General features: G+C 38.8%; 1 protein-coding gene across 7 annotated transcripts in view; it reads left to right on the forward strand.

The window, feature by feature from the left end:
* Nucleotides 1-13,102, forward strand: part of RAPGEF2 (Rap guanine nucleotide exchange factor 2) — a 220,847-nt gene that overhangs the window by 99,350 nt on the left and 108,395 nt on the right. For 6 of the 7 annotated variants that reach the window (XM_045830833.1, XM_045830836.1, XM_045830837.1 and 3 more), the window contains exon 5: nt 12,111-12,186. In XM_045830833.1, the coding sequence (XP_045686789.1) occupies nt 12,111-12,186 (76 nt within the window). Of the gene's footprint in view, nt 1-5,015; nt 5,141-12,110; nt 12,187-13,102 lie in introns of those variants that run through there. The other variant, XM_045830840.1, reaches the window with a different exon arrangement.

Below are 13,102 nucleotides of genomic sequence, written 5' to 3' on the forward strand. Positions count from 1 at the left end.
GTGAAAATCATTAGAAAATAACGTGGGCAAGACTCTGAAAGATGATTGACCAAGACAGAGGTTTCCAAACTGAGCTAGTTATGAGATTCACTTGGCCTTAGGAAGGCAAAACACTGAGTCCCGGTCTTCAGAGATTGCTTTTGTTCACTGCAGCCTGGATTGGACCTTACACTCTCATTTTCAAAGCTTACAAGCAGGCGGTCGTTGAGATAGGAGCTGAGAGGCTAGGCTAATGACTGTGAAACCGGCATGGAACCATAGAAGTTTTAAGGTCAGTAGAATTGAGAGGATCCTGGAAGATTTGGTAAACGCGAGCCAGAGAGGTCCGCTATCAAAATTGCTTTGGTGTGCCAAGGCTAGGGGCCTGAGCAGTCTTTCCACAGAAATAGAAGCTAACAGGTCACACGGGGGAGTAATTTAGAAGGATTAATTAATGGAATATAGTGACATAAGTTAGAGACAAGGGAGAATACGGAGTAAAGAGTGGTTCCCGTGCTTGAAACATGGATGTTTGGCAGAGAGATGCTTTTGACAGCTATAACCAAATCCGAAGGGGATGAGTGACTGGCTGTCAGAGTTAAAATGAATATAGTGCATCTAGGCATATTGTGGTGCATGCTCTGACAGATGGGGAGAGATACAGGGGATGTGGAGAGATGATGCAGGCATCAGGTCCCCTGAAGAATGTTGGGGTTACGGTAGGTTAGGGTGGAATGGTAGGTAAATAGGGAGATGGCAGAAGCAAAACAAGAGATGCTTATGAGGACAGACTTTGACAACTGAAATTGTACTTCACTGACCAGCCCTGTGCAGAAATATCTCATGGCCTATTTTGAGCAAGTCATGCAATGTTTAAGTAGAAGGCAGATTTTGTAAGTCCAATTGAATTTTATAAGTGATGTAGTATTAATATTTTACAAAACATTAATTTGAAAAGAATGGTTTGGGTTTTTTTAATTTTTGGTTTCTATGAACATTCACGATCATCTGTCCTTTTGTGTGGACATGTCTTTTCATTACCTCTTGAATAAATAAATACCTCAGAGTGGAATTGCTAAGAAACTGCCAGACTGATTTCCATAGTGGCTGTAACATTTTCCCCTCCTAGCAGATTCTGAGTGTTCTGGTTGTTCCACACCTTCTCCAACACTTGATATTGTCAGTGTTTTAATTTTCACCACCGTAGTAGGTATGTGGTGGTAATCTCACTGTGGTTTTATTATGATTTCTCTGAAGACAGTGTTATGGGGAATCTTTTTAAATATTTATGGGCCATTCATATATTGTTTTTGGTGAAATGTTACTTTACCCACTTACAACACATTTTAAAAAAAAGAATTTTGCTCAGTAAAAATATTGGATTGACTTGTAAGTGTTCTTTGTTTTCTGGATACAATTCCTTTGTGGGATTTATTTTGCAAAAATTTTCTGCCAATCTGTGGCTTGCCTTTTCTCTTTTTTATTTTATTTATTTATTTATTTATTTATTTATTTTTATTAAATTACAGTTTACAGTGAGGAGCTAGGGGTGGGGGGCAATGACTCCTGCCCCAGAGCAACACAACTCAGTCTGTGACACCACTTGAGTCATGTGCACCTTTACTCCAATGGCTTGGGCAACTGACTCTTCCCCAGGATGTGAGCTCGACATGGCGGGAGAGCAGGGAGGGGAGAGGGGTGGGCTTTTGCATTCCCCCAGGGTGATGCTGTGGGGGGCGTTGTCCTCAGCCTGGAAATGTGGCTTCTGTGTGCAGTGTGGGAGAGAGACTCATAACCATGGGGGCTGTGTCTTCAGCTCTCCACAGAGCCGCACAACCCAGTCTCTCCTCACCTGAGTCCAGTCTGCTCAGAGCTGCCTCCCTCCACTGGAGTCCAGAGTGAGTGGGTGCAAATGAGGTTTTGTGTGCTGATCCATAAGAGGGTGCCTGGGTTTCTTCAGACTCCCATCTCTCACTAGTGGACAGAATGTTGTCTTATAACAGCCAAATGTTATGTGGGCCCCTCTTCTTGGGCCAGGTGCTCTGGGCTGGGGAGTCTGGTGTGGGGTTAAGACGTCATGTCTCTTGTGGGGGGGACCTTGCAGCCGGGATATCCTCTCAGATTCTCAGTCTCAATTGCCACACGTTGGTGTGGGGCCAGCCGTTTTTGTCTCCACCCTTCCTACCAGTCTCTATGTGACTTCTCTAAATACTCGGTTATCAGACTTGTGTTCAGCTAGTCTTCAGTTGGTTATTCAGGTTGATTGTACTATATTTTAGTTGTACGGTTTGGTCCTGGGAAGGGGCAAATGTAACTACCTACCCCACCATCTTGGGTCTCTCTCCACCTTTTTCTTAACTATGCCTTTTAATAGCAAGAACTTTGCATCTTAATGGTGTCCATTATGTTAATGTTTTCTTGTATAGTTTGTATTTTTGGTGTCCTTTTAAAGAAATCTTAACCTGATGTCATAAAGGTTTTCTCATGTTTTTGTTCTAGAATAGTAATAGTTTTAGCTTTTCCATTTAGGGGTGAGATTCACTTTGATTTAATTTTTGTGTATAGTGTAAGTTTAGGGTTGAGGTTTGTAATTTTCCATACAGATATTTAGTTGTTCCAGGATCATTTATCCAAAAAAAAAAAAAATCAGTTGACCATAGTTGTTTGTGTCTATTTCTGAAATCTCTTATGTTCTAAATTGGTCTACATGTCATACCAATTCACATCGTCTTCGTTTGTGTTGTCTTATAGTAACTTTTGAGATTCTGTAGTTGAATCCCCATCTGTGTTCTTTTTAAAAAAAATATTTTATTTATTTATTTTTAGAGAGGAAAGGGAGGGAGAGAGAGAGAGAAACATTAATGTGCAGTTGCTGGGGGTTATGGCCTGCAACCCAGGCATGTACCCTGGCTGGGAATCGAATCTGCGACACTTTGGTTCGCAGCCTGCGCTCAATCCACTGAGCTACGCCAGCCAGGGCTCCCATCTGTGTTCTTAAAAAAAAAAAAAGGTTTTATTTATTTATTTTTAGAGAGAAGGGAGGGGAGGGAGAAAGAAAGGAAGAGAAACCTTTATGTGTGGTTGCCTCCCATGTGCCCTCTACCAGGGACCTGGCCCTCAACCCAGGCATGCGCCCTGACTGGAAATCAAACCGGTGACCCTTTGGGTCACAGGCCGATGCTCAGTCCACTGAGCCACACCAGCTAGGGCCCCATCTGTTGTCTTTATCAAAATTGTTTTAGCTTTTCGATGTCTTTGCCTTTCCATATAAATTTTAAAATCAGCTTGTTAGCGTCAGATGTTGTTAGGATTTTATTGGAATTGCACTGAATTTATAGATCAGTTTGGGAAGGCTTGCCATCTTAACAGCATTGAGCCCTCCAAACCATGAACATGGTGTATGTCGTAATTTGTTTAAGTCTTATATAATTTCCTGTTTCAAGGTCAGTACTGCTTTGTAGTTTTAGTGTACAAGTCTTGCATATCCCTTATCAATTTTATTCATAAGTATTTTATTTTTGGTGGTAAGTAGTAAGGCCATCTCAGTGTATATATAAGGGAAGATCTGGAATGGGTTAAACAATATTGCCAGTGTTACTTACTGGTAGAAGGAAAAATTACCTACGGAACAAAATGAAACAAGATAAGTGTGGCTCATGAAAAATGTTCTTATTTCATTCAGTGGTTTACATAAACTGACATTTTATTACTGGATATCTTTATAAGAAATTGCATATATGTGAGAGTTTTGCTTTCCCTTTCTCAGAAATGTGGTTCTTTAACTTCCAAAAATTGGGAATGCAGCTTGTCCAGGTGGCCTGAAGTGTTGTGCAGGTTCTCCCTTACAAAGACATGCCGAGTCCTTCAGCTTCCGTTCTGGTCTGAGCCGGGTTTTGGGGAGGCTGGTGCCTGGGCTTTGGTGCCGTTCACATAAAACTAAAAAATATCAGATGTTTGGTTGGCATTCTTGAGCTCTTACTTAATTCTTTAGGTCGACTCAGGTTTTTTTTCTGGGTTAGGCCAGCCACAGCCACTTATTTGAATTCATCTACCATTTTTCTCATTGACAAATTATGTAGATCAGTGCAGTTATTTCTTAATGTAATTGTTTAGTTTACCTCTTTAATGAATTTTATAAAAATGAGGTCACTTTTAGATAACATTGTAGAGCTAAGCTTCCTTGTCTCTTCAACACACATGTGGCGAGCTGTGCACAGTGAAGTGTGAACACTTAACAGAGAGGCATTTTGGGTGAGGCGTGTGTCTACACGCTAAATGGGAACACTGTGATGGACCATGACTTTTATACAAACTGAGCCGCTGCCATCTGTGTACAAAGCACTGTGATCAGCAGAGACCTGGCTGTGCCGTTGTGTGGACTGATAGCAGCAGATCGGTTTAGCTGAGCTGTTCTCTAGCAGTTTGGTCACGAGGACATAGACACTACCAAAGTGGAGCCATCATCACTCCCCTGTGCTTTGCTGGTTTAGATTGTGGCAAGAGAGAAAAACTGCTTTGCCCTCTTCACCCCAGCACAGCTGAGGTAAGATCCACCTTTTTACTCTTGAAGGGAAAAACAAGCGGAAAAACAGCCTCTTTCAACTTTTCACATGCTGTTTCGATTTAAATTTATGCTGGTTCTTTTCCACGATAATCCCTCAAGCCAGGTATACAATTCAGCATTCCTTTTGTGGAAAGCAACATGTGTAGTACAGCTTGGGTAAATTTCAATAACAAGATTGCACCGCTGAGCCCATCTAAGCATTTGACCTTGAAGACTCATAGGAGAGCAGACATTGCAGATTTTCCTACTTGCCCTTGACTTACAAGAGAGTAGATAATGAATTAATAGAAATTGATAAAGAGCGTCTGTCAGGCAGCCGCTGAGGTCATGAGGCTGGTATGCGGAAACAGTGCCCATGCAACATGCGTAACACAGAACTGCAGCCAGGAGGGGCGGGTGGGTCATCGAAGCAGGAAATTAGCCGGCAGAAGGAATGTTGGCTCCCTGCTCCGGCTCCAGCCGCATGGCCTCACTGAGAGAAAGCACCCTGGGAAATGGGGAGTGCTCACTGCTGCAGAGAAAAGAGCTCCTATTCTAGGAGGTGGCAGTGCCATCGCTGCTCCTAGTGCTTCAAAGATGCTATTGAAGACAGTGCAGGTTAGATTTCTTTTTTAAAGAATTTAAAATGGTAAATAGCAGGGATATCAAATGTTTAGTACTTCTGTAGTTAAAGAGACAACAGGCTACGGAGAAATGAACAGAGAGGGGGAAAATACAGCTACGAGGCCTTGGCTTGTAATTTTTTTTTCTTGTGCTCTATTTTTATAAGCAGAGGTTAAACATCGAGAACCACTGTGCAGGGGAACAGACCTCTGTTAATTTGTGCAGGGTGATGATTGTTAGAATATCTCTAAATGAGCCTCCAAAGAAATTTAGGGGTGCTAAAGTGTGTGCTTAGTTTTCCCAAGTAGTCACTACTGAAATATGATCCTGTTAAAGGCCATGCTTTCTAAACGGTTTGTAATTTACACGCAGCAGCAGCAGCAGCAGCCTAGATGTGTGCTTGGGGTGTGCATGCTTTTTGTTTCAAAAAGCTGTTACTTTCTTTTTTGTTCTTGTTGAACTAAAGAGTGAGGATAAAATATTTAAAAAGATTAAATGCATTTTTAAGTTAAGTCTCTCAAACCACTTTCTTCTTATACTTCTGTTAAAATTTATTCCTGTGTATTCTACTGATTTTTGAGAATGGAACTGATGGCACCAGCAGTTTCTTGTTAGTTTTTTTTTTTTTTTCCCTTTCCTTAAAGTTAATTGCTCTTCTGCTATCTAAAGACATTGTGCGAATATTTTTGTAAGCCCAAAATAAATATATAGATTTTTGGTTTAGGAGCCTAATTCCAGTCATTTACTTAAATTTTAAAGGAGGAAAGTGAAATTTAGTAACTGCTTATCTTTTTCTAGAAAGGAACGTATGAAAAATTTGTATCTTAAGAGTATTCCACGTTTAATCCTTTTGTACGTTAGGATTGCCTGCCAGTGTAATCTCCGTTTGATTGCTGTCATGCCCCCACAGGGCCGAGTCTGACATGAATAAGTTTACATTCCAGTACTGAGGCATTGCATTCCACTGGGCAGTTCTGACGTACAACAAGAATGTGGAGGCCCATACAGAGGGCAATTTTAGGGACGCACATAGAAGAGGCTTCTGTGCTCTGCAACAGCCTTTCGTGGAAACTCACATTGGTAGAAAGTGCTCTGGAGTCAACTTGGGTGGGGAAAATGTGGTCACAGAACTTAGAACCCCATGGCCTTACCAGAGTAAGAGCCCACGACACCCTGTCTGGTGTGGCATTACCTGTGGGTATTTATGAAAACTAGGTAAGACTTCATATTCTCAAACATTTTTCCCTTCTTGTTGTGTCTCCTGAACTTGCAAGAAAGTTTCCCAGGCTATTCATTTTTATTTTCCTCTATTTTGCATTACAGAGAAGACAAGTTGCTGTTAGTAATTTTTTTTTTGTCTGCATACTTTTGGTATTATAAAGCCATTCAATTTTGTCTCTGTAAAAATCTTGAGCTTACTTTATTTCAATTTTAGGAACAACTTGTAGTTCTTAATTTGTACTGTACTAAAGTTTAGCAAAAGTTTAATTTAACAGGAGTGAAACTCTGGATTACTAAACTGTTCTTGGAGGCACCACTCCTAAATCAGTTGTACTAAGGAAATAGGAGCATTTAGGAATAATCTGCTTGTTGTGCTGCAAATGATCTTTTCATTATACATTTGCTGTGAGATTTTTTTTTTTTTAAATATCTCAGAGAACCAATAGATGGACCCAAAGTGAATCTGCATCACTCTGAGTTATCACCTTTGGTTGTTTAATGTAAGATTATAAGGACATTCTGAAGTGCACTGAAGTTGAGTACTTGAGTCCCCGGCTGTCTAATGTATTTACACAGAACAGTGTGGAAGGATTTAAAATATAGACTATAATAATTAAATCTTTATAGTGTGTAGAACCAGAAGACTGCCAGCATTCTTTAAAAATATATACCATACCTTTTTGCCTCTCCCTATCTCTTTCTTTCTCATTTTGTAACCTTTTAGGAAAGGCTGGTATCTAGTATAGAAAGGGCTAACAGGTTTTTAAATATTCAGGCCAAGTCTCATTAATGGCAGTTACCTATATCTTGCTTGTTTTTGAAAGACAGTTATTCATATATATATATATATATATGTATGCATATTTTTGTCTTGTATAATACGTCAGTATGTACACATAGAAAGATTGAAACTACCAGAAGACTGTGATTAATTGGTAAAAGTACTTTAATTCAAGGTTAAAAAATAAGCCATGTCACTTTATCTTAAATTATTCTCTTTCTTTACTATTTTATTTTAAACATTAATGTGTTTAAATTTTAAAAATATCCGTGTTTATCTTGGTGCATGGCATCGTGAGTGTCATGTCAAAGAAGCAGATGTGGTGCTGGGCGAAGTCCTGGCAGCGGCCGTCCAGCCAGGCTCGGTTTTAGAGGCTCGACATCCTGATCTTGGACTATTGCAGGGTGACCCTCAGGCTCTTGGTGGCCATTTGTAATTTTGCCGAATTTGAATCATCAACTTCTGAGTTACAAAAGCTGATTTGTATTTTTCACTCAACTAGCTAGTGCGTGAGCCTCACCAACCTCTGAGAATGCACCCTCCAGAAGAGCTCTCTTCCCTCCCGCCTGTCGTTGGGCTGGTGCTTTCTGGGCGAGTGTGGTGCACTTATAGCAGTGCTCCTGGAGAGGCCCAGGAACTATTCCTCATGAACGCCAAGCTTCTGAGACTAGAGTTTATTGAACGTGGATAAAGGCTCTCACAGAGAGTAAGAGAAAGGGAGAGGTCAGTAACAGAGCCTGTTCTTTTGGCCATCTGAGTTAACTGACGTTCGGGTAGGTTGGCTGAGTTTCTCCAGCTGTGACGTGAGCACCGAACTGGAGGGGCAGTTCTCATGGGAAGAGTAGGATGGTACAGGTTGTACATATTGTCATCACTGGACGCCTTTTTCTGATTCCAAAATATTTCAGGCCCTCTGTAGCATGCCAGATTGTGTCATACTTTCAGGTGTGAGATTGAAGGAAAAAATGCCGCGATGCCCTTTACACTATGATTTTTTTTTTCAATTCTGAAATTCTATAAATTCGTTTTGGTTTTGTGACGCACTTGCAGGAGGAAATATGATAATATTTTAATGAGTCTCATGATGCTCACAGTCCTGCCTGTTATCAAAGCTTCTTTTGTACTCGTCTTCCGCAGGATGCAAACTACTTAAGACTAGGGACTATATTTAGTGAGTTTTTTATAAGCTCTGTATTGACTACATAATTTGATTGTATGATGCGCCCAATGATTATTTGGAATTGGAAGCAAAATTTTCTCTGTCTCCCCATATATATGTAGAGATGGGGTGGAAGGGTGGCCTCTGACTTATGGTCAAGGGTAAAATTAAAATGGGATTAATGCTGGATGAAAGAAAGATGTAGGTATAATTGACTGTGTTAAGAATTCTGATTTAAAATATTTCAGTAATACTTGTTTACTTTTTCTCATCTCTTTCTAGTTTTCCTTCGAACTACAGCTTCTATTACCTCATTGCTTAATTAATGTAGAAAAGAGCTTGGTTCCCAGTTTATCAATGGTATAGTTTGGTCACAAACTTAACTCTCCCTTTGTCCCTAAAGGTTTGTTGTTCTTTGGTCAGAGTTTCAACTTTTTCTTCCTCAAGTCCTGAAATTTTGACAGACCTAGAGCCATTAAGACAAACAAAAATTCTGTTGCCAAGTTGGTCATATAAGACTTTTAAAAATTTTGTTGTTAAATATGTATTATACACACATACATACAAAACATAAAACATGCCACGTTAACCCTTTTCAGTGTGTGATTCACAGCATTAATCACAGTCACACTCACACCTCTAGGCAACTGTCACCACTGCCTGTTTCCAAAACTTAAGTTCATAACTCCAAACAGAAACCGTCTAACCATTAAGTATTCCTCCAACTCCTGGTGACCTCTCATTTACTGTCTTTCTTTATGAACTTGCCTAGTCTAGATATTTCATATGACTGTAGTCATACACAATTTGTCCTTTTGCCGACCGGCTTATTGCACTTCGCAGGACGTGTTCAAGGCTCCTAGTGTAACATGTCAGCAGACCCTTCTGTAGTTTCCACTTTTTGGCTGTTGTGGATGATGCTGTGATGCACACTGGTGTGCAGATATCTGAGTTCCTGTTTTCAGTATTTTCAATACTTATCTAGCAGTGGAATTGATGGATCTTATGGTAATTCTATGTTCAAGTTTAAAGGGAGGTGCCAAACTGTTTTCCACAGTGACTGCACCATTTTATGTCCCCTGCAGCAAAGTACAAAGGTTCCAGGTTCTTTGCATTCTCTTCATCACTGGTTGTTATTATTATTTTGTAACTGACAGTCATCCTAGTGGCTCATTTACCTCTGGTATCAGATATGAAATAGTATCTCATTGTGGCTTTGATTTGCTCTTCCCTGATGACTAAGGATGTTGAACAACTTCCTACATTTTTTTATTTCAATTTTCAATTACAGTTTATATTTAATAGAATTTTGTATTCAACAGTTATATACCTTACAAAGTGATCCTGCCCAATATTTCAAGTACCCACCTGGTACTATACATCATGATTACAACATTTTTTACTGTATTTCCTGTGCTGTACTTTACATCCCCATTACTATTTTCTAAGTACTGATTAGTACTTCCTGATTCCCTTACCTTTTTCACCCAGCTCCCTAACTCACCTCCCCTATGACAACCATCAGTCTCTTCTCTGCCTCTGTGAGCCTGTTTGTATTCAACTTTTCATGGTTTTATTTGCTAGTTTTGTATCTTCTTATTCAAGACCTTTTTCCAGTTTTTAACTGGGTTGCTTGTCTTTTTGTTGAATTCTGCAAGTTCTTTATATATTCTGGACATTAAACCCTCCTCAGATATATGATTTGCAGATATTTTCTTCCATTCTCTAGATTGTCTTTTCAGTTTCTTGGTGTTCTTTTGAAGCACAGAAGTTTTTAAGTTTGACAAAGTGCAGTTTACCTGTTTTTGCTTTCGCCTTTGGTGTCATATGCAAGAGTCTGTTGCTAAATCTAAGGTGATGGGTATTCATCTCTATGTTTTTTTCTAAGGGTTTTGTGGTTTTGGCTCTTTTATTTATATAAGTGATTTCATTTTGAGTTAATTTTTATTTATAGTAAGAGGTGGGAGTCCGACTTTATTCTTTTTTGTGTGTAAATACTGTTGTCTCACAACATTTGTTGAAGAAACTTTTCTTCTCCCAATGAATGAACTTCATACCTTTACCAAAATTCAGTTGGCCGTAGACATACAGGTTTATTAGTGGACCTTTGATTTTATTTCATTTATGTCTATGCTTGTGTCAGTACCACACTCTGATTACTGCAGCTTGGTGGTAAGTTTCAGACCCAGAGGAGTGAGTCCTCCGGCTTTGTTCTTTTGCAGAGTTGTCTGGCCAATTAGGGCCTCTTGCAATTGCATATGAATTTGAACATTGGCTTTTCCAGTTCTGCAAAAAAAGACTGTTAGGATTTTAATAGGATTGCTTTGCATCTATAGATCACTTTTTATAGTTTCTTATAAGATGTAATAACAAAAAGAATGCATTTGATAGGACTAATTGTCCATTTCTGACAGTGGCACCAAGGGACATTTGTATGTTTGTGTATGTATGTTTGAATGTAAATGAACATTTTAAAAATAATTTTTGAGAACCATACTAAGTATGGTTCTCTTTTTCATTTTCATAGAACAATTTTGGAACAGGAAAGTACTTAAGTGATGACCTAGTCTAACCCGATAATCTTACAAATGAGTAAAATTTAGGATATGAGAATGGTCAAGTTGGTTTGCTAGAGATCACAGTGATACAGTGAAATATTGACTTTCCTATTCTCTTCATCTTACATGACTTTTTCGCTATGAAGTTTGGTACATTATACACCACCATTTATAAAGCGTATTATAAACAAAACAGGAATATCCATAGGAGTCGCTCAAAATGTCTAATTGGAAAAATTGCTTGATAAAATCTTCCTTTGGAAGAATTTTTTTTCTCATTTTCCTCAAAGATAGATTATTTAAAATGGTTACTAAAGCCCTGGCTGGTGTGGCTTGGTGGATTTAGTGCTGGACCTGTGAACCAAAGGGTTACTGGTTCGATTCCCAGTCAGGGCACGTGCTGGGTTGTGGGCCAGGTCCCCGGTGGGGCGTGCACACATCGATGTTTTAAAAAAAAGTTTACTAAAATGTTGACTTGAGGGAAGGGAGGGTTTTTGAAGGAGTGAATGGACAGGGGTGGGAGCAAGGCAGGATTACCCAGCTTGGCCAGGATTTTCTCTTCATGGTTCTAGTCCTCACATAGCTGTGTCAGAGAGACTCAGTCTGCTCTGGGGTTAAGATGGGAGTTCTCACAGACAGGGCAAAGGTGCTATATCTGAGTATGCTAGTGCAAAGTTTTCAGGAGCAGTGGGCATTTAGTATGCATATCTACTTAATCACTTGATAGCTAAGGAAAAAGAGTCTTAAGTTGAATACCTTTTCCCTTAACATTTTAGCACAAATTGATTTGAAAATTTAGAAAAGTAAATACACTTTTTAGGTGAAAGAAATTTTAGCCTAAGCCACTTAAATTATAGAAGAGAATTACATACACTTGATACATTCTTTGGATTTTTTTGTGATTTGCCATTGATTCATGCCCACCATCCCTATTGGAATATTGTAAAGCTTTGCCGAATGGGATGATTTAAAGCTGCCGAACACAAAGCATACTCATTCATACTGGTTCTCCTTTACTTACATTATTAATTTGAAAACATTGTGTTGGAATTTTCCAGAAAAATATGTATCTGAAATTTAACAGTTTGAATGGTTCCTTGTCATTGTGTAAATAATGATTAAAGATAGTTAATCTTTCTCCAATATGTAGTTCTTATAGTTGATTTTAGTTTTTATTTTTATTAATCTTGAAAGTTGACTTAAATTCACAATTTATATTTTTAAATCTTTTTTTTTCTTTTCTAGCTTTGGTAAGCGTTCTGCAGGAAGCTTTAGGCGTGGCTGTGAATGCATTGTTTTGGAGCCTTCTGAAATGATCGTGGTAAGAATATTCCTGTGAAGACATTTTTCTCCCCCCTCCCCCAAAGTTATAAAATAAAAGCACTTAAACAAACTACTTATAATAGTATAGTATATATTTCATAAATTTGTATATATATAAATTTTATTATAAATTTGAGTTCATAATCATTATAATTATTTACAGGATTATTTACAGTTACATTCCAGAAACCTCCATGATAGGTGAAAATCCACGAAGTAGCGGCGTTATAATTATTTTACTATTTATATATATATTTTAAGGCTTTATAAACCCTTCTCACACTCCTATAAACCTTTCCCATTCTCTTATTAACCTTTCCCACACTCTTATAAACACTTCATATGCTCTTAAACACTTACTACACTCTTAAAGCTACGTAATTTCAACAACATACATAATTCTATATGGGTACAGTATACCACAAAATCTTGCAATATAGTGAAAACTCCGCGATACAGAATTAGATATATATTTTTTTAAAAACCCGCAATACAGTGAAGCCGCAATAAGTGAACCGCGATATAGCGAGGGATGAGTGTAAAAGAAAAACAAAGTACCCTCCTGGCTGATGTAGCTCAGTGGATTGAATGCCGGCCTGTAAACCAAAGGGTTGCTGGTTCGATTCCCAGTCAGGGCACATGCCTGGGTTGCAGGCCAGGTCCCCTGTTGGGGGCATGCAAGAGGCAACCTATTGATGTGTCTATCACGTACTGATGTTTCTCTCCTTCTCCTTCTCTCTCCCTTTCCTTCTCTCTAAAAATATATTTTAAAAATCTTAGAAAAAAGAGGGAGGGGCAAGTACCTACATGTTTGGTGCTTGAACTTTGTGAATCAGTCTATGATAATACTATGTAATTGAAATTTGGGGAGAATCATTGAATTGTAGGATTTTAGCTGCCTAAATATTGATTGC

This window comes from Phyllostomus hastatus, unplaced genomic scaffold (genome assembly GCF_019186645.2).
Source record: "Phyllostomus hastatus isolate PE091 unplaced genomic scaffold, TTU_PhHast_1.1 phas_contig_159, whole genome shotgun sequence".
NCBI classification, from domain to species: Eukaryota; Metazoa; Chordata; class Mammalia; order Chiroptera; family Phyllostomidae; genus Phyllostomus; species Phyllostomus hastatus.